We start from the raw sequence: 22465 nt of genomic DNA on the forward strand, positions 1-22465 counted from the left end.
CCTTATAGCACCACTGCCTGAGCCATCTGTTGAGCATCATAATCTTGTCACACCTTTGTTGCCCTTCTTTAGGAACAGGCAGAATCCCACTGAAGGTCACCAGAGCCTCAAATTCCTTAAGCATCTTCCCCAGCCTTGCATAATCTCCCGTGATTTGTTCCGGTGAGAATCTAGCCGTAGCATTGTTCCCACATGAAGGCCAATCAGTGGATTCTTTCCCACTCTTGTGACTTCAACTCAACCTACAGTTTTGTGTATGAATAGGGTTACCATCTTTGATTGGACAGATTCCTGGAGGTTTCATCACATGACATTATCTTTAATTAAGATTAATCTTTAATTCCTGGAGACTCCAGGACAATCCTGGAGGGTTGGCAACCTTATGTATGCAACGTTGCATGTACCCAAGTTCCTGTGTGCCGAATTTTGAGATGCAAAGCTCCCATTACCCAGAGTGATGAATGCTCAGAAGAAATAAGTGGAAGCTTTGGTTGGGTAAGGAGAGCATTCCAGCAGAGGATCGGTCCATTAATGGCTATTAGCCAGGATGGGCAGGAATGGTGTCCCTAACCTCTGTTTGCCAGGCATGGGGAATGGGTGACAGGGGATGGATCACTTGAGGATTACTTATTCTGTTCATTCCCTTTGGGACACCTGACATTGGCCACTGTCAGAAAACAGGATACTGGGCTAGATTGACCTTTGGTCTGACTCAGTGTGACTTTGCACTTCATATGCTTTATGAAAATATGCTCATGAATGTGAATATGATGTAACTGGAATATGCTTTATGCTAAAGGTCTCTTGTAAGGTTATAATCTACTGAGTGTGTTCACCCTATTTATTTGCATGTATTATTTCTATGTCTGGATTTAGGAGAATAAGACACAAACTTGTATTACTGAAGTAAACATATTAAGTGGAAGCCATTAAGGGGACTTCAGAATCAATGAACTTGTAAATGGATCTGTTTACTTGAAAACCTTCCTGTGTACATGTGGGCCAGCCCAGGAAACATGAAGGCTGGGGGTCTCACAAGACATCTGACCATGTCACATGATACTGGAATCCATCTTAAATCTGGTACTTTTCCATTTAGAAGGAGGGGTGGGGACCCACTGAGACAAAAGATTCCAGCCTGGTGCAAAAGCTATAAAAGAGGGCGGAACAGGACAAAAGGCGGTCAGTCATGAGAAAGCCCCTGCTGACCACTATTGGAGAAAAACTCAGTTCTCACTTTTTGTTTGGATGCAGCAGAGTCAGATTCTTTATTCTGTTTAGCAGCTACAGCAGGGAGAGAGTGCACTAGGACATAGGGTCTCCCCTTCCTAGACAGGTCTCTCAACAGGTAAACAATTACAGCAAGCATTTATACTTTTGTTACAGACAATAATAAGCAACAGCTGCATTTTGTTTATACATAGGTCATCCTAATATCTTGTTTTTCTTACTTTAAAGGGATGCCAGTCTACATATTGTTATTAGTGCAAGGTCGCAACAACTTCTTACACGGTTTTTTTCAGTTACCTTACACAATCCTCGCTTCTACAAATCTTTCGTTATTAGGGTTACAGCTAGCCTAACTCTGGCTAACAGCTAGTCTGACTCTTGCTAACAGACTGTCACGCATTAAAATCCCCTACAAATCCCTGTCAGTTCTTTCTACTTCCACATCACCTAAGATGCCTGCTGGAACTAACAGGGACTGTACCAGTGGAAAGGATAAGGCCCAGACTAGGAAAGATTCTAGTTTGGGAAAGAAGCTTATTGGAACATCTCTGAGGGTGAGATATTACTTGTAATCGGTTTCTTAATGTATTAGGCTGAGACTTGCATGTTTTGTTTTATTTTGCTTGGTGACTTACTTTGTTCTGTCTGTTATTATTTGAAGCCACTTAAATTCTAAGTGTTATACTTAATAAAATCACTTTTGTTTATTAATAAACTGCAGAGTAAGTGATTAATACCTGAGGCAGTGAACAGCTGTGCATCCCTCTCTATCCATGTTATAGAGGGCGGCCAATTTATGAATTTACCCCATATAAGCTTTATACAGAGTAAAACAGATTTATTTGGGGTTTGGATCCCATTGGGGGTCTGGGTGCTAGAGACAGGAGCGCTTCTTAAGCTGTTTTCACTTAAAACCTGCAGCTTTGGGGATGTGGGGTCAGACCTTAGGTCTCTGTTGCAGCAGGCTAGAGTGTCTGGTTCAACAAGGCAGGGTTCTGAAGTCCCAAGTTGGCAGGGAAAACAGGCTCAGAGGTAATTTTCAGCATGTCAGGTGACAGTCCCAAGGGGGGGGGGTCTCTGTGATGAACTGGTCCCACCCAGTATGGTGGTAATTATGTTCATAGCACTGACACAAGGAAATTAGAGGCAGTGTAAATTTGTGCTCCGTCTCCTTCGTCAGAGAAAGGATGCTGTCAAACGCCAGGTCATGACTGAAGACAGTGTGTGAATTAGAATCTTTAAGTTCTTGAATGGCTCGTGCTGTAACTCAGCAGATATAAGCAGAAAGGCTCCGTGGTCTGCACACTGGGAGTCCGACTTGCTCAGTGGAATTGTTTTCTTTCACAGCTTCAACCGATGACGCACCGTTTGCGATGCGTCGCAGGCTTGGGTCCCCCAGTTGCGCATTCTCCCTCCCGGTCAAGTGAAACACACACACTCCGTCGCGCTCACTCACCCCTCCCTGGTCGTCCCCCGCCCCCAGCTGAGCGATAGCTCCTGTGCCGCTGCCACCCAGTGGTGCTGGCCGCGGCTGCGAGACTCCGCCGCCGGCTGGGTGCCGCTCGCGGGCTGCGCTGCAGGTGGCGGCGGGAGAAGCAGGAAGCGGGCCGGGCCGGGGAGCAGGATGGCGGCCGGGGACTCGGAGAACATCCGCTACTGTGCGCGCTTCTCCTACCTCTGCCTCAAGTTCACCCTCATCACCTACTCCACGCTCTTCTGGGTGAGCGCGGGCCGCCGGCCGGGGACTCCCGCGGGCGGGGGGCGCCGGCAGAGCCCCCGATCCCCGCTGTGTCCAGTCTGCGCCAGAGCGCTCCGGCCACCGCCCTGCCCAGCAAGTGCCCCCACGCCAGGGCAGGGCGAGAGCTGGCCGCGCACTCCGCGGGGCAGAGTTATTGTTTTTATTATTGGGAACGCTCGAGTCATCCTCCGCGTGCATGTGCGTGCCCGGGGCTCACCTCGTGTGTTGGTCCGCGAAGTGCAGGAGAAGGCCAGGGAGGTTTTCCCCTTCGGCAGGGTTTAGTGGGTGGGCATGGAAGAATTTTGTAACCGAATGAGATCTCTGGCGTCAGTGCACCGCATGCCCTAGGAGGACCTTCGGAAGCCTCTGGGGCGCAGTTGTGTGGTTGTCACTGGGTAACAATCAACTGGTATTGGCAGTTAGCGACTTTCACAGGTGGAAGCTTGTGGCAGGTGGCATGAAAATCAGTTGTGTACAGTAACAGTAAAACATTGCTTTGTCTCACTCAGATGGGAGTAGGAAAACTTAGAAGGGGAAAGACCTCACCCACTAGAGAACCAGTTGTTTTGTGTCTGATTAATGTAGGATGGTTTCAATTGTAAGTTTGTGGGTTGTTCAGTGATGTTTCATCTGCTCTGTTCTGTGCTTTTAAAAGAGGAAGGTGCAATGTTGCTTGATGTCTTTTACTGATTTTCTTAGGAAAGGTAGTACAAACTGATATTTATACTATCAGGCAAAGCAGCAGACTGGCTCTCATAGTGCTTAAGACAATTGTTCAGGCTTAGTAGGGGAAGAGCTTCTGTTGAAAGAGACATCATCCAGGCTGTTACAGCCCAAATCCAATTTACATGTCTGTCCTTCTCAAAAATGGCAACTTCATCTTTGATATGCATCCTGAGTATGAAAACAATGATCAGAGGTGAACACTCATTTAGGGGAAAAAAATAGCAAATTTCCATTTTCAGAGTGTGAAGTTCTGGGTTTACAGCAGAATCTGACAGACCATTTTCTGATGAGATTTGTTTCTGTCTTTGTCTTCAAAGGGCTCAAAATTCAAGACTACTGCATTTCTTGTTTTGAAGATCTGATAATTTTTCCCTAGTAGAGAGAGATTTTTAAAGTAAGGCTTTTTGTTTTAAAGCATGAGTTGGGAGAACATGTTAATTTGGGTTTCTGAGTCTTCATAATGTAGTATCCCTTTAGATTTTGTTTTGAAGAAACAACTACAATTTGAGGAATAACTGAAAATCAGAACATGAAGCACATTGCCTTTACTTCAGACTTTTTTGGGTATTAGGTATCTTTTAGCCTATTTTGTTTTGTTATTTTTTCTATTTTTTAATAGAAAATTAACCTTTTCTCTTCCTTGGAGTCCTAATTTCACTCTAGCAACCATTCCCTAAGTAGAACCTTCTGCAAAAAAAAGGTCAGGGCAACAATAATTATAGCTTCCCAGATTAGGATACTTGTCCTAGTAATAACATTTTACTAATTTTGTTATGTTGTTCTGTGTTCAAAGGGTTTCTAGTAAATTGATTTATACACAGATATGCCTTCTGTTCTTTCTTAAACACCGCATTATCTTTTTTTCTGTAAGCAAACTTTCTGTAAAGGCACCCTTGTACCTCATTTACTTGTCTGCTCTTTCATTTGGCATGGTGGGCTTGTTCTAGTGTGGTATAATACAACACTTAATAATACACCACTTAGTAACAGAAAAGTCAGCCCTGGTATCTCTGAGTACGTCCCCAAACCAAAGTAGCTTTCAAATACCTTAAGAAATTTAGTCTTTATTTGTAATTCTCCCCTCCCTCCCCCCTGGATTTTCAACTAGGAAAGTATGCTAAACTTGTTCCTCCTATCATATATCAAAATACATAATGTGCAGTCTAACACCATGGAATAGTTGTTAAAAGGAAATTAGATATAATGTTTTGGTAATTAGAAATGTTAGTTCATAATAATGTTCGAGTGAGCTAAGATTAGCTTATGTGAGTGGAGTTTGCAAACATATAGTTTACAAAAAAATCCTGAAGAGACAGAATTTAAATTCGTATGTTAATAGAGGAAAGTTTATACACACTGTACCTTCCTTTAAATAACTCCTTGTCACCTCAGCACAGAGTCCAGGCAGGTTTTACCATGCCACCCCACCCTCAACAAAATTACTGTAAATGTTCTAAAAATGAAAAGAAGAAAAACTATAAATAACAGACCGGCAACTATAGAATTCTCAAGGCATCTATGTTTTAGTGATCCTTTCAATTTATTTATTTTATTTATTTAAACCTTATTTATATCTAAATGCTTAACTCATTAATATATTAAGAAGGCGGTTTGGAACTTGAAAGTGGGACAGAGGCCACAATGAAAGAGCTGTTGGAGGAGGAAAGGATGGGGGCTGATAGCATTTATTCTTGCAGAGGGCTTCCTTTGTTAGTATAATTGTCTTCTTTCACAGATTGAATGTATGATGTATTGTTTGAAATATGTCGCAGGCGTGTGTTCCCTCTAAATTCTCCATTCTCCCAATGAAGTAAAACAGATCTCCTTACCTGTGTAATAAGTACCTAAGGCTGAATTATCTTTTCTGTTGTGCTGACACAATCCCACTGACTTCTGAGAGTAGATTTTTGTTCTTTATAGTGAACAACCCTTCTAGCTTGTGAAGGTATTTCAATATATTACTCACTTGTTTAAATCTTTATTGACTGTACTTAACTGCTCTATACTTTCCCCTCTGTTAGGTTTATACTTTGTTTCATGCTGGGCATATTCACCTCCCATTTACTTCCATTAGTTTCTATGGGCACTACTCTCTTAAGCACATTCGCAAAGCAGCCAGAGAGCTGGCCTACTGGGGCAACTGGGAATTCCTCTGGTGTCAGAGTTTTGGACCTGCAATAGGGGCCAAACCACCTGCTGGCAGTATCAGCATAGAATTGAGGCAAAGGTGATGTAACGCCAACTTAACCCCTTGTTTCTCCTGATAATTGCCAGAATTACTGTTCTCGTCATATTTTTTAACGCTGAATAGTAATGATTTTTTTTGCAATAACGGGTTCAAGGCTGGAGCATTTAATTAAAGAATAATTATAAAATTTGTAAATTGTAAGACTTTTTTTTCTTAATTTGTGGATTTGATCAAGCAAATGGGTCTCTCAAAATCCGATCCTGTTGCTTGCCACGTGCATTTTACAGATTTTCTGAGACAAATCTGTTTGTTTAAACTAATTTTTGCTCCTGTGAACATAATTGAAGATGCACAAAGAAGAATAAAAATAGTCTGCAAAAACTTGTTTTGACTGTCAAAATGAATAAATCTGTTGCAAGGTCCTGTCACTGCTGTGGTTTCAACTGTGCATCTAGAACTCTGTTCAAAAACTGCTGACTTTTCTAGACAACTGATTTCCAACACTTCTAGCTAATGAGATAGTAGCATAATTTATCACTCCAATGTGAAGAGCTATTTGTGTTATGCTAGCCATAATAACATTATCAATGCCCTTCTCCTCTAAGGCCTGCATCCGAGGTTGGCCTGTAGTAGGGTTTGTAACAATAATGGGTGTGATGTGAACATAAAGCATTTTATAACGCTGTTAGACTGTAATTGAGTTTTGAAACTGGTGTCAAACACGAATACAGCCTTAATGTAGACAAGATCTTAGTCACTGATACAGGTTTAAAAAGCTGTTTTTCCAGAGGTTCTAACCATAATTATGTTTTAAAATAAAACCCATTTCCCCCATCCAAAGTTTTCAAGATGAAAATAACTAGTGCTGATAGTCACAGAATTGCTTGACACACTTAAGCTTTTGTATGTGAATTAAATGTTAAATTTAGTGCTGGGACCAGTAGTTAAAAAACTGCTTTTTCTTCCACTTGGGAAAGTGACTCCACTCTTTTCTACACACGCAAAAATTCAGAGGATGTCCCTATCCTTTGGTGATACATATCCAATGAATACAAATCAAGGCCAGATCACTTCTGGCGTGAGTAAAATATGTTTTGCCAAATTTAAATTCATTTGTGAAGGGACAGGATGCAAAATATACATATGTCTTTGTGGTTATCTATGGCCTTGTCTACTCTGCCATGTTTTGTTGCCAAAACTGCCCTTTGTTGACCAAAACAGTGAGTGCATACACACTGCAAGGTGACTTTTGTTGGGAAAAATGCCCAGTTTTGGCAACAAAATTCATCCACCCTCACAAGAAATTTATATCTTTTTCCTCTATGTTTTTGTTGACAAGTGCCAGTGTAGACACCAGGCTTGATTTCATTGCTTTAATTAGCCTCTAGGAGGTGTCACACAATGCCCATCCTGACTGCTCTGTTCAGCAGTTTGAACTCCACTGTCCTGCAGCCAGGAAAACAACCATCCTCCCGTCCCTCTTAGAAGCCCTGAGAATTTTTGAAATTCCATTTCCTGCTGGCTCAGCATGGAGAGGTCTCATCACATCTACCCAGGTAACCTTTGTGGGTTATCGCACCAAACGCTCTCCTGCTTGGACCACTGCAGGGCTGTTGGATCTGCTCAGTATATGAGGAGAGGAGGCTGTGCAGTCCCAGCTGCGCTGGAGCTGTAGGAATTGGGATACCTACGGACAGATTTCTTGAGGCTTGTGTGAAAAGGGCTATGATCGGAACATGCTGCAGTGCAGAGCGAAGATAAAAGAGCTGAGGCAGGCGTACCATAAGGCGAGGGAGGCAAACCATCACTCTGGTGTTGCACCTAAGACCTGCAGTATAAGGAGCTGGATGCTATCCTCAGTGGTGACCCCCCCTCCATCGCCAACAGCCCCATGGATACTTTGGAGGGCATGGAGGCAGCGGAAAGAGAATCTAACCCAGAGGATGAAGTTACTGATGAAGAGGTGGAGTTAGATGAGGATGTGCTGCTCCTGGCTGGGTCGCTTGGTGGGGCAGGCATTCAGGAACTGTTCTCCTCTCCAGTGGTGTCAAGACAGTCTCAGCAGTCGCTCTCTGGGGAGCAAGAAGCAGGAGATGAGCTGCCTGGTAAGTTGTTGTAGCTTGTGTAGTCCGGACTGGAGGTGGATTAGGGCATAGAAATGTGGGACGCTGGCTATGTTTCTGGGAGCTGGACATTTCCCTGTGTAGCTAATTGGTGTGGTGAAACCGGGTGTTGATGCACGCTGAGATCTCGCAGGAATCCTCCAGAGAGATCTCCAGGAAAGTTTCCTGGAGGTACTGGGTAATCCTCTGCCAAAGGTTCCATGGCAGAGCTGCTTTGTTCCTTCCCCTACTGTAGGAAACTTTCCTGTGCCTTTTGGCAAACTCTTTTGCAGGGACCAAAGCGGCAAACAGGTGAGTAGCGTAGGGAGCAGGGCAAAAGCCACAAGCATGGAGTAGATGTACCCTCATTTCTCTGCTTACCCTTAGCAATGAGATGTCTGCTAGAATGATCCCCTCCTGTGAAAAGTGTGGGAGAATTTTAGAATTTGTTTCCTAGAATGCTGCACCATGAACCTTGCAAAGAGTGTGTGCTCTTTTCCTCAGGTGGATAACCCTCTCTCCCCCTCCCCAGCCAACACTCACCATGCTTTGGCTGTTCGCAGAGATGTGTGTCTGGCTAGGGTCAGTGAAAAAGTGATGGCAATGTTGCAAAGGGTGTATTTAACCGAAATGTTTCAATGCTGTGTGTGAATTTAACAATCCCACTTCTGTGCATTGCCCCCGTGCTTTGCCAGTCATGGCTTTCAGGAATACCCCATGCACCCCGGCTGAGCATCTCCGACAGAATGGCATGACAGAAAAGAGAATCACGCATTTGTTAAGGACAGAACTGAGCGGATAATTAAAGTAATGGAGGAGCAAACGCAGATGCTGAAGTCCTTAATAATCTGCAGACTGAGCAGATACGTGCTCTACCTCCACTGCAGGATATTCAGAACTGTTCTCCTTGCCCACCCCCCCAAACTCTGCCTGTACATTCCTTTTCACTCTCTGGGACTTCTTGGTTTCCCCTTCACTCCACCCCCTTGGACAACTTTCACAATGATAGCTGGACTTACACACAGTTGTGAAAGTCTGTCGTTCTTTGGTTGCTCCTTTCCCACCAAGCATCTGTGTGTTTGTATGTGCTGTTTCTTGTGCAATAAAAACAAAGTTTTATAATGGTAAGTCATCTTCGTTTGTTTCCTACAAATTGAGATAGCAGGCTCTGCCAATACATGAACTGGCAGTTTAATCATGTCCTTATTGGAATATAAGGCCCCAAATGTCATCATTGCCCCTTAGAAAACTATACGTAATGTAACATTGAAGCATCTTTGACAGATATGTTACTGGTGCTCATTGTCAAAGTGCTGCCTCAAAGTCTCTCTGATTTGAATAGCCCCCTTCTGGGCTCCTCTGACAGCCCTGGTATCTGGCTGCTCAAAATCAGCGGCCAAGCAATCTGCTTCAACGCTCTACCCCAGAGCAAACTTTTCACCCTTAGCTTCACAGAGATTATGCAACACAGCACCTGGCTATGACCATGGGAATATTATCCTCAGTGAGGTCTAATCTGCCATAAAGGCATCACCAGCGTGCCTTCAATCTGCCAAAGGCACATTTAACAGTCATCCGGCACCCGTGGAGCCTGTTGTTGAACCGCTCCTTACTGCTGTCCAGGTGTCCTGTGTGAGGTTTCTTGAGCCATGGCTGTAAGGGGTACATAGGATCCTCCAGGATCACTATGGGCATTTCAACATCCCCCACTGTAATCTTCTGGTTTGGAAAGAAAGTCCTCACTTGAAGCTTTCTGTACAGGCTGGTGTTCCTGAAGAGCCATGCATCATGCACCTTTCCAGACCACCCTGCAATGATGTCAGTGAAATGCCCATGGTGATTCACAAGTGCCTGCAACACCATGGAGAAATACCACCTTCCTATTGATGTACTCTGTCGCAAGGCAATGGGAATATGTGTGCCATCTATCACCCTTCTGTCATTAGGGAAACCCATTTCTGCAAAGCTATCCACTATTTCATGCACATTTCCCAGAGTCACAGTCCAGGACACGATTTATTGCCCTGCACACTTATATTAATGCAGCCTAATGGTTGACTTCCCCACTCCAAACTGATTCGTGACTGACCGGTAGCAGTCTGAAGTCATCAGCTTCCACACAGTGATTGCCACACGCTTCTTTACCGAAAGGGCAGCTCTCATTCTGGTGTCCTTGCACTGCAGATCTGGGGCGAGATCTGCACACAGTTCCAGGAGGGTGGCTTTCCACATCCGAAAGGTCTGTCGCTACTGCTCCTCATCCCACATCTGCATGATGATACGATCCTACCATTCAGTTCTTGCTTCCTGAGCCCAAAAGCGATGATCTATCCTGTGCACCTGCTCTGTGAATGCCAACAGCAATCTAAAGTTGCTCCTATCCATATCAGTCAGAACGTTGGGTGCCTGTGAGTCTTCCTCAGTTAGGAACTTCACGATTAACTGCACTGCCATCTGTGAAGTCTTCATGACAGTTAACAGAGCATAGGCGAGCAGGGCAGGATCCATCCCTTCTCACAAAGATGCCAGGCTGCACAGCAAAGAAGGGCCATTGCAAAAATGCCACAAAAAATGCTGGAAGATCCTGGAGTGCTGGGACAGAAAGCAATGCATCACGGGACATTTAGACCTGTCCCAAAATGCACCGTGGTCCGCCGTGATTTGCTGGTTATGATTATGCCATTTGTATGTATGTATCATTTTTTTATTTGAAGTTATAAGTATTGGCTCTATACCTGGATTTCAAATATTTGCTCCTGGGGTAACACCCACAAGGTAGTTAGCCAGCACATCTTGGAGGTACTATTCAAGTTGAGTGGCCCATCAAAAGAACATTTAACTGACAATGAACCATGGGAGATGCCTATTACACTTAATGGAATTTCCTGTAATAACTATGCAAAATGCATGGACATGTGACTTGTCCATGTGACTCCAACCGCCGTCTTGTTACTGTACTTTTCCACAGTAAGAACAATGGGATTCTCTCCACATGACAGAAGATATCAAAGGGTCTGGAAACACCTCTGTTTTGCCTCTTTTCTGCTCCAGCCTCTGGACTATGAATTTACATTAATGGAAGCATTCTACCCAAGGAATTGAGGACCTTACAATGATTTGGAAGCAGCCAGAGACTTGACTTAGGCCAGCAGTTTATTCCATCACTGCTATGAGCCTGAGCCAAGAACTTTGCGATTATGTATGTATTTGATTCCTTTAACTAATTTTAAGTCTCACCTTTCTTTTTTTCTTTTTATGAATAAACCTTTAGATTTTAGATACTAAAAGATTGGCATCAGCGTGATTTTTGGGTAAGATATGGGTTATATATTGATCTGGGTGTGTGGCTGGTCCTTTGAGATCAGGAGAACCTTTTATTTGATGAGACTGGTTGTAAAGAACCACTCACCTTTAAACCCAGTGTTTTTAGTAGTGATATAAGCAGGGCCGGCTCTAGCCATTTCGCCACCCCAAGCACAGGCGGCACACCGCAGGGGGTGCTCTGCCGCTCTCCGGTCCCGCGGCTCCGGTGGGCCTCCTGCATGTGGATGCTCCACCGGACCAGAGGACCCTCCGCAGGGACGCCTGCGGGAGGTCCACTGGAGCCGCCTGCCGCCCTCCTGGCAACCGGCAGAGCACCCCCTGCGGCATGCCACCCCAAGCATGCGCTTGGCGCGCTGGGGCCTGGAGCCGGCTCTGGATATAAGAACTGGAATGTCTAAGGAAACTGCTTTTATCGCTTCTTGTTAGCCAGTGTGGTGAAACAGATGTTTACTTTTGTTGCTGGTTTGGTATATTTATGGGGGATTAGCCACCAGTCCTGGGGTGTGTCATCAGTTTTTCCTGAATTTGGCATCCTCAGTTGTGGCCCACAAAGGCACAGTAGAGGTGTTGTGCTGGACGGTGGGATAGGTACCCACAGTGCATTGCTTACACTGTCGATGGTGCCCCCACTCTGGACGCAATCTGCCAACAGAGGGAGGAAGTGTGAACATGAAATTGCGATTTTTATTATGTTAACTTTTGGGTGTTGTCATCACTTTTGTCAACACAAATTGGTAGCGTAGACATGGCCTGTGTGTGGTTTGGATTTCTGCAGCAGCTGGAAGGAGGAGAAGAGTCAACACTGGCAGAAAAGGGTAAGTTGGAGGGTTTAAAGTTCTTTCCCAATCTGTTACCTCTTGGTTGAGGCAAAGCAACGATGCTGGTTTTTTTTAGCCATCTGTATAAGGGTTTTTTTAGCCATTTAGGCTGTGAGTTTTGTTTTTCGATGGTTTGCCAATAGAAATAATGAATACAGTAATAAAGCTGGTTTAGTATGCACATTTTACAAAAAATTAATCCACCTGTGTGTAAGAGAAGTGCATACAAGGACAAGTTTATTCAAGTAATGGTATTGCTGGATAGAGGGGTAATTATATTGTCAGCATCATTCTTTTTGATCTGTATATTAATGCTAATATAGGATTTTAAAACAAAATCACATTTCAAAAATGTACAAGTAAATCTAAGCATAACCCACGTGCACAGGGATTATAATAATGTGTCTATTCTTTCTTTAGGAATTCCCACTGCTAAAAAAAGAAAAGTCCTTATACAGTATGGAATATGTGTGTATTGCATGATGGTATGGAGTAAATGTTTTATTAGCATGATTGTGGGAAGGTAGCATTACTCCTGAATGGCAAAGCGACAAATGAGTGCCAGTAAATGCTTTATACCTCCCACATTTCTATATGTCATGTTTTGCAGAATAACTATTTTAGAAATATTCTAGCGAATTTTTATACATTTTATTAGCACCAAGTTTTGTAACTGTCTACCTGTCAAATGCCACTGTTTTGAAATGTAAAATGTTGAGCCTTCCAGAAGTAGAAGTACATGCTGTATGTCCTGTTGGGAAGCTTGGACTATCCCTTGTATATAGTTTGCATTTCAAGTCTTGATGGGTTGTGAGATATCACATCTTAAACCTGTCATTTTTCCAACACTGAATAGTGTCCGTTCTGGTTCTCGGGCAGCCCAGTGTAATCTTTTGGGGAATGGGAAGAAAGGAGACATAATTGTGGTATGTTGATTTAATAAAGGAAAATAACTGAAACTTCTCCTAAGTTTGGAATATCTAAAGTAGTCTTGGAGGAGATGGATGGGCAGAGTGCAGGATTAAGTGGACAAAAGTGCAGTTTGTCATATGGCCCTGCAGTTTATTAGCTAGGTATCATCACCAGATATGCAAAATTTGTGTTTGGAGCATATGTTCCTACTTCCAGACAAAAATCTTTAGGAAGATGTGGTTAGGTTTGCAAATATGGATCAATAACTCAAGGGAAAAATCTTTCAACAGAATTTTCTAGTGTTAAAACAACAAACTTTTGAAAACCAGGGAATTCATATGTAAGTTTCTACAAAGAAACTTAACTCTGACTTATATCCCTACCACCTTGCACAGCCTTTGTATAAGGTATATTCTTGCTTGACAAGTATTTCAGCTACTAGACAAATCAAATCCTCAAATCTTCATGGTTTGGCTACAAATGCTGATAGCTGAGGACATCTTAAACACTGTATACTGTACTTTAGTGTCTTGTGTGCAGTTGCTTATGATAGTGCATAGTAAGTTCTACCAACTTCCTAGCAGAGTATACTTAGTATAACTGCAAGTCTATACTCGTTTTAAATTATCTGCAGTAGTATAATGTATAGTAAAGGGTTGTAAAATTTACAATTTCTAAGCTACGAGAGTGCAAACATATACAAAAACTTGTTTTTCAGCTCTTACAATGTATACATTTCAAGAGATTATTGTGGACAGATTTCTTATTTTCTTTTTAAACAAACTAATTCCAAACTAGAAACATTGTATACCAGCTTTCACTCTGGAGTAGATTTTATTGTTGAGATTTAAGTTCCTGAAAGTTGGAGTTTGTAATGGAAAAACTGACACAGTCCTAACTGTGGTGGCTGTAAGAGGCTTTGATATAGCAGAGTGTAAAGCAGGCATTTGAAATCACGACAGATCTGAAGGTGCTGATTTAATCAAATTCAGATTTAGACCTGTACAACAGCGGCAGTGTGTAACAGAAAAAGCAGTGCTGTTTCTGGGCAGTAACACTAGGAACTTTATTGGCTTAATAGTGAGTGTATCTGTTCTTAAAAGGGCACTTTTTAAATTTTTTATTGCAAATCATTTCACTGCATATTTATTTTTAAGGTTTTGGATAGGAAGATCTAACACAGCAATTAACATAAAACTTTAAGCCAAGTAAGGAATATAGGGCTGTAAGGCTAGCCAAACCCAGATGTATATATTTTAACAAAAAAGGTATTTTCTAGACATTTTTAGTTATGTTAATATGCATGCTATAATAGCTGAAAAGCCTTCAATTTTATCCATTAAGTTGATACTGAAGATTTTTGATAAGACACTATTTAAAGAGTGAACATGAAAAATCATATACAATTGTATTCAAGTGATAAGAGACAGATTTTAAATAAACACAGGACTAATCCATTTGTGTGTTCTGTTTTTGGCTTTTAGCAAACTCTTTTCCCCATCTCAGAGTTCTTTGTAAACTGCAATAACCTCAAAGCATTATTCAGTATCAATATTTTTAGAATAAGATTAAAATACTACATTACATAATAATTCTTTTAAAATTAATGGACTTTGCAAATCTACTATTATACAATTGCTATTATAAGGTTTATTGAAGATTCTTTGGGTTGTTTGCCAGTGTTCCTAAGTTTCATACCAGCTAGAGTAATATGAATTGTTATGATAAATAATATAATTTATAACTGATAATTCAAAACATTTTGCTTTTTAAAAGCTAAACTAACATTAGAGATCAGGCTTCTAAAGATGTAAAACCAGTTAAAAATAGCTACAGTAGAAAAAGGCTTGTAATGTAAATAGTAAAGTTGAATAAGCGCTGTCTGTCTTTTCTCTTCTGTGATTCATAAACTCCTACAAAAGGCACTCTGAAGTCAGGAAAGCGTGTTAGCCTGAATTCAGTCTTATTGATTTAGTTATTTAATGGTTGAATTCAACAAGACAGTGGTAAGTGTTAATGCACTAAGAGAAAAAGACACTAATATCAAGTACACCATCTATAGAAGTGTTGTGTGGGTAAGATTTGCTATGGCAGCAAAAGGATCAAGAACTTGCAAAGCTCTTGGAAGTTACATAGTATTACTGGCTATGTCTACGCTACAGACCTTACTGGGGCACAGAAGCTGCACCATGGTAAGGTCTCCTGTGCTCTTTGCCAACTGGCAAGAGCTCTCCAGTTGGCATAGTTAAACCACCCCAACGACTGGCGGTAGCTATGTTGGAGGAAGAACGCCTCCTGCCGACATAGAACTGTCCACCACAGGCACTTAGGTCTGTCAGGGGAGTGTTTTTTCACACCCCTGACCGACAAAAGTTTTATTGACAAAAGTGCTAGTGCAGACATAGCCCAACACAGTGGTTCTCAAACTAGGGGCTTTCCCTACACAAGTGGTGGCCCCAGTTTGAGAACCACTGGCCTAACAAGAGTAATAGAAGCTGTGACCAAATACATGTGTCCATAGTTAATATGAGTCCAAATCTTGTGGACTGAATAATAGAGAATTTGAATTGGCAGGTTGAAATAGCCATACAAGAGCAGAATAACAAGTCTAATATTTATTTCCTGAAAGCTTGCATTTATAATGTAAAGGGAAAAATCGCTAATCTTGGCAAAATTGAATTATTATAGTAACAGTCATGCCTATAGTTTAAAACAGTGGTTCTCAAACTGAGGTTGCTGCTTGTGTAGGTAAAGCCCCTGGCAGGCTTGCCGGTTTATTTACCTGCCAGGTCCACAGGTCAGGCCGATCGTGGCTCCCACTGGCCACGGTTTGCAGCTCCAGGCCAATGGGGGCTGCGGGAAGCAGTGGCCAGCAAATTCCTTGTAAACAAACCGGCCCGGCCTGCCAGGGGCTTTCCCTACACAAGCGGCGGGCTAGTTTAAGAACCACTGGTTTAACACGAAGTAATATACAGACTTTTTTGCAATACTGACATACAAGTATGAAGATCTTATCTACAAGGAACATAAAAGTCTCTCTTCAAATTCACTTGGAGGAAGAAAGGAAAAGAGGCAGGTTGGTAAAACTTGCACATGGACTAAGCGTTTGTACATCTTAGGCAGAGATTTGGTAAGTGGAAAAGTGCCTGTGTGACTGTTCTTGTCAAAACGTGGAGTTATGAGACTGGCTCCCAAAAGAGTGTTGTTTGTCAGAGGTGGCCCAGGTTTATCCGATTAAGTGGAAAATGAGAAGGATCCTTTGCACTGGAAGATAATTGGAACTGGATGATGCTTAACCAAATATTAGTCCTGTCTTTCCTAGAAAATCCTTCTTTGTATTGAGCCTAAGTATGCACTGTAGAAGTCAGTGGGAGTTTTGTTACTGATGTTAGTGGAGTATCTATAGGTCCAGTATCTATAGTAAACTTTTTTTATCCACTTTTCGTGATAATTCTCTTGGCATAAAGTGGTGTGCAAATGAATAACTATGTACAGGGTCACTTTGAACTTATTTGCTTGCAATGTACTTTAATTTTGTGGTCTGTATGATCTGCAAAGAGAACATTATACAAGTTAAATGTAGAGACCAGTACTTTTAAGTTTTTTCCTTAACCTAGTGCATGGTAATTGTAGAAGTAAATGATTTGTAATTCATCCAAAGCAATTAGTGACAATATTTGTATATGACAAGAAGTGACAAAGACAAATTTAATACAATTCATTAAATGACATCTCTGTATTTAAGGTAAATATTATTATTTGGAAAAAAAAAACACCTGTTTTTCTTTTTTTCATTGCAGTTGATAGGAGCTCTTGTTCTTGCTGTTGGAATTTATGCAGAAATTGAAAGACAGAAGTATAAAACCCTTGAAAGTGCCTTTCTAGCCCCAGCAATTATTTTAATACTCTTGGGCATTGTAATGTTTCTTGTATCGTTTGTGGGTGTACTGGCTTCTTTAAGAGACAATATATACCTTCTTCAAGCAGTAAGTACTCCGTTTTTTATTGTCTTTTATAGTTTTTGTATTTTTAGATATTACTTGAACTCAACCTCCCTAACCATTGCTTCATCTATCTTTTATAACACTGTATAAAAAACACGGTATTTTTTCCTCTCCTTCAATTTAATAATAGAGATAAACTATGTAAAGCAAAGCTGGTACACACAACTTTAAAAGCAATACAATCAAGTCACTTTTCTTACTTTAATTAAACATTATAAAATCCTTTACGATGACCTGTTCTTACAAATATTTCATTGCACAGGCATCTTTGTAATGAATCATCTGGATTATTATGGGATTTTCACAAGTGCTCAGCATTGGCCCAGCTCCACTCCCACTGAGATCATTATTGACTTCTGTGGGAGCAGAGTTCAGCCAATGCTGAGCACTTTTGAAAATCTCATCGTGTGTGTGCATAGTGGCATAAGTGAACAAATGATGAATAAATAAAAATGTCAAATATTGAGATATTAGATTGTTTATTTATAAGTAGAATTAATATTATAAATACTTGTAATATTTTCTAATTAGTAGTAAGGTAATAAGATTCCCATCATCATAATATCTCGTCTCACTTTATATACCGTGAGATTAGAAATGTACCAAACAGCATCTTCTAAAAACAAAGAGCATGTTCTTTGCAGTCCTGTGTAGCAGTAAACCGAGCTTCTCTCAAGCAATCTATATCAGATGACAGTTGTAAATAAACAGTTTTAAGAGATTCCAAGGCTTACAGCTAGAGAAAAGCTAAATAAAGGGATATCCTATACCTCACTTTAAAAACTGGTGAATGCCTCGTGATATCTAATTCTAGGGGGTTCACCACTATGAATGCCCTATCTCAAACTTGTCTGAGCTACACCCTTGAAAAAGACAGCTGAAGCATTCTTTCTATGTGTTGTTGATATAACAGCACCTAGGAGGAGAATCAGTCTTTGGCCTGGTCTACACTAGGGTGGGGATCAACCTAAGACAAGCACTACAAGAATAGTGTAGCTGAAGTCAATGTATTTTAGGTCAACTTACCTTGCATCCTCACGGTGCAGGGTCGACTGCTGCCACTCCCCTGTCGAAGCCGCTTCTGCCTCTCTCTGCGCTGATGTACAGGAGTTGATGGCAGAGTGATTGGGGATCGATTTATCGCATCTACGCTAGACGCGATAAATCAATCCCTGATAGATTGATCACTACTGGCCGATCCGACGGGTAGTGTAGATGTACCATTAGATGAGATAACTGGGACCTAGAGAAGTAAGGGCTTTATCGATAATAACCCCAATCATGAATAGGCAGTCAAAGTGGATTGCACTGACTGACGCTTACAAATAGCCATCTAAGTTAGCCCTAGGTACAGTGTGTGCCATTTGTGTAGCCTAATGATAACAAAGGCATGTATTGTGGTGAGGGACTGCATTTGGGAGGAAATGGCACAATCTCTTGGCCAGCTGAAAATGAAAGAAAAAATATCTGGCCACTGCTATTATTTGAGAACAGAGAAGAGTAGAACCTTGAAACTGTGAATTACTTCGATAGATGGATTTTGCAGCAGTTCTCAAACTGTGGTTTGGGATCCCAAAGTGGGTTGTGACTCTGTTTTAATGGGGTCGCTAGGGCTGGCTTAGATTTGCTGGGGTCTGGGGCCAAAGCCCAAAGGCTTCAGCCCTGGTGGCAGGGCTCAGGTTACAGGCCCTCTGCCCTTGGGTTAGGCTTTGGCCTCCCCGTACAGGGTGGTGGGACGCAGGCTTTGGCCTCCCCATACAGGGTGGTGGGCCGCGGGCTTTGGCCTCCCCACCGAGGGAGGCAGGGCTCGGGCGGGCTCAGGCTTCCATCCCCCCTCCTGGGATCATGTAGTAATTGTTGTTGTCAGAAGGGGCTCACGGCACAACGAAGTTTGAGAACTCCTGGGTTAAGGCATTAAACTGAGAAGCTAGTTGTCAGAAGCAGCATTTTGAGGAGATGGCAGACTCTGACTGAATCTGAACAAGTTGGCTCACATCCAAATCTCTGTCTACCATTCATTGGGGAAAGCATGGGGAATAGTTCTGTGGGGTTCATTGAAAAGGAGATGTACAACTGCGTATTCACTATATTGATGGCATTGTAGCACATAGCTCCTCAAAGTCTTAGAGCTGAGACCCCTGAGAAGGAAACAGCAGTAACCTAGGATTTCTCTGCTGTTTCTGTGAAAGAATGAGTGTAGCTATTTGAGGGCAATTCTGTTCACCCCTGCAGAGTGCTGTGATCACAAACTTAAGTCATAAACATAAATTACAATAAGGATAACATATAAACATTTTTATTCACCTGTCAAATTTTATTTACTGAATAGTTAAATGTGATATGTAATGTAAGCTAAAATGATGGGTGATTGCGATTTTAAAAAGTACACTGGAAATTGACAGATACCATACAGATATAGAGAAAACTGCTGAGAATCTGAGGTTGAATGATCATAGTCTCTAATTGTACAGTGGTATTGCTTCCCATTCTATGGCAGGAAAGTTTACCATGGATTTGAACAATAAAGGTTCATGGTGCTTCTTTCTTAGACTAATTCTGTCTCTAGCAGAGGAAAAGACTTCAATCTGTAGTAGTTCCAGGTCGTTCACAACAGTCTGAATAAACTCAGTTTATTAATGTGGGCAGTCTGCAGTGTTTACTTCTGGGCCTTGTTTACCCTTGGCATGTGTCTGTGTTCACAAGTAACAAACTGTATTTTCCTGGTTGGGGGTTGGGAGAGGAAGGAGAGGTCAGAAGCAGGAAGTACAAAAATTTCCAGTGCTCTATCCACATAGTACAGCACTAGTTTTTGCCCTCATGTTTTTGAAAAAGGGAAATGTGACCCTCTTAAAGCGCTCTCACTTTGCTATCAAATGTACTAAGTCCCAGATTTGGCTGACTTTGAATACTACTGATCTTTTCAGGAAGCACAAAAACATAATGTTCTGTGTTTCTTCTAGCAGTTTGTTAATATGCTATTCCAAGAGCTATGATGCTGTTCTAAAGAGAGGAAGAGGTGTTTTGGCATGATAAATGCAATGCAAGTCTTAAAGCTATATAAATTTCAGTTGAGTTGAAAGCAGGAAAATCAATTTTCAGTGTTTCCAAATGGAAAAAGGTATAATTAGTAACATGGGGAAAAGAATCTCTCAAACCACAGTATATAAAAATCTTGAATTTTCTTGTTGTCTTCAAAAGTATATCGAGATTTAGAAAATTGTTCAGTATGTTGAAGGTTAAAAATTCCTGATTTAAAGCAGAACAATTGAAGGAATAACTGAGGAAATTTGATCGTAAGCTTATTTAGGATTTTTTTTGCAATTACGTTTTGCAGTTTATGTACATCCTTGGTATTTGTCTCCTCATTGAACTGATCGGTGGAGTTGTGGCACTGATCTTCAGAAATAAGGTGAGCAAAATTAGTTTATGTTTTTACTCCTTAGTAATATTATGTACAATATGCAAATACATGGCTACGCTGTTTAGAGGGTAAAAGTATTTAAATTCTCATCTGAACACTAAAAGGTGAGGGACTAAAGAAAGGTACTGTTTTTTTTTCAAATTAGTAGGAAAAAAGGAAGTGTCAGAACTTGTGCAACTTATTTTGAGACCAAAGAATAAGGGAAAAGGTTATGTGTATGGCTCATTAGTAAAGATTTGCAATACATGCAGAACTTGTTTGCAAAAACTTTCTGTGTTGTGAAATGCTTTTCTTCATTTTATCTCCCATGTCCCACCCGTTCTGAAAATTTCAGCTGCTTAGGGAGACTTGGGCACTTCTGGGTGAACAATCTGTTTTGCATTTCATTTTCACCTTACTTGTGTATATTAGTCCAGTAATGCTTAACATTATCTCAGTTCTGTCACTAGGTCAGAGTATCTTTCTTTCAATAACCAAACTACTTTTCTCCAACAGACTAGGTCAAACAAATACTTTGCATATTGATTAAATTAAAAAATGGACTGTTTAATCTATGTGTGTGTGTGTTTTTGGCAGATAGGTAATAGATTACTTTTTTCTGTTAAAGTTTTAGGACATAAATTAATATGCTAGGTTAAGTAGCAGAAGCCTATACACATTTATTTTTATTTTTTCTGTTTTTCTATTGGCAAAATCAGTAAGAATATTCAAAAGGAACAAAGGAGCAAAAAACAAATGGCTACCCCCCAGTGTCCACATCTGTCTCTTCTAAGGAAAGCGTTCTGATGGATAGATTTAAACACATCTTTTTTTAAATAATGAATCTTGCCATTTTACTTCTCACTGTTGTATTGAAACAAGCTTTCCCTTTTCCCAGCATTGCTTTTTCCACTTGATGCTACAGTGAAGTTGTGATATTGAATTGTAACATCAAAAGATGGGTTATCTTCACTTTTAAAAGTTATATTTAACAGTAACAGTAATGTATACTTAACATTGTGCAAATTATTCTTCTAAATTCCACTTAAAGTGAGAAACTAGACGTCAGAATGGAACCCAGCAAATGTGTTTACACTGTATTAGAATCAAAATGAGCAGACATTTTAGTAAATAGAAGATTTGAGTCATGGTAAATAAAAAATCTAAAATTCAATTTGCTGGTTTTTGAGTGTGGGGGAAGGGTTGCTATTGATTTTTATAAAGAAAAGGATCCAGTTGGTCATTCCTCTAACTCTCCCCTCACAACTTTATTTCTATTGGCTTAGTTGGCTGTCTAAGCAGAGAGATTAATAATTGAAGGGATCTAGGGGCTGTACTACCCTCTTTTAGAGTTGGTTGAGAGCTTGGTGCTAATGGTTTATGGATAAGGAAATGATTTTAAACATCCTATTGTATTCAGTGATGCACTGAATTTAAATGCTGATGTTTTGCCTAAGCCACTTCCCTCTGAAAGCTGAAAAGTTACGTTGCTTTGCTTTGAGTCATATTTACAGTAAGAAATATCTTATAATGGCATCTGTTTGCCATCCTTTATCTTTCATAACAGCAAAAGTATCCGTTATGTATTTATTTTTCATCCAGCTATTATATACAGCCTGTCTCCATTATTCTAGTATGTAAGTGATGTTTGAAATTGTTATAACAATTTCATTTTTATGGGGCCATTTGTGTATTCTCTAGGGGATTCTGGTTGTTAATCTATATTCGATGTTTTTTGTATGTATTCATTTTACAGTTTAATTGTGACTTGAAAAATATCATGTAACACTGAAGTGTACATCCTTCTTTTTAAAAACAGAGGTTATGTATTGTCCTTGAGCTTCTGACATAAAGGATGATTCCATGGAATGCTGACTTGCTTATTCAGCCCACTGCTCTTTCTTGTTCTTGAACAAGTATATTTTATACTTCCTGCAAGTAACAAGTACATTTTATATTCATTGCTACTGATTCTCTAGATGGCAGCATGAAACTGCACCACACCACATTAGCTCTAAGTTTC

At 40.9% G+C, this 22465-nt stretch overlaps 1 protein-coding gene across 1 annotated transcript in view; it reads left to right on the forward strand.

The window, feature by feature from the left end:
* Nucleotides 1-2770: 2770 nt before the first annotated feature.
* TSPAN15 (tetraspanin 15) overlaps nt 2771-22465 on the forward strand; it is a 35288-nt gene continuing 15593 nt past the window's right edge. The window contains exons 1-3 of the mRNA XM_050959681.1: nt 2771-2950; nt 16839-17024; nt 20377-20451. Of these exons, the coding sequence (XP_050815638.1) occupies nt 2855-2950; nt 16839-17024; nt 20377-20451 (357 nt within the window). The 5' untranslated portion in view covers nt 2771-2854. The remainder of the gene's footprint in view (nt 2951-16838; nt 17025-20376; nt 20452-22465) is intronic.

This window comes from Gopherus flavomarginatus, chromosome 6, assembly GCF_025201925.1.
Source record: "Gopherus flavomarginatus isolate rGopFla2 chromosome 6, rGopFla2.mat.asm, whole genome shotgun sequence".
Classification (NCBI taxonomy): Eukaryota; Metazoa; Chordata; order Testudines; family Testudinidae; genus Gopherus; species Gopherus flavomarginatus.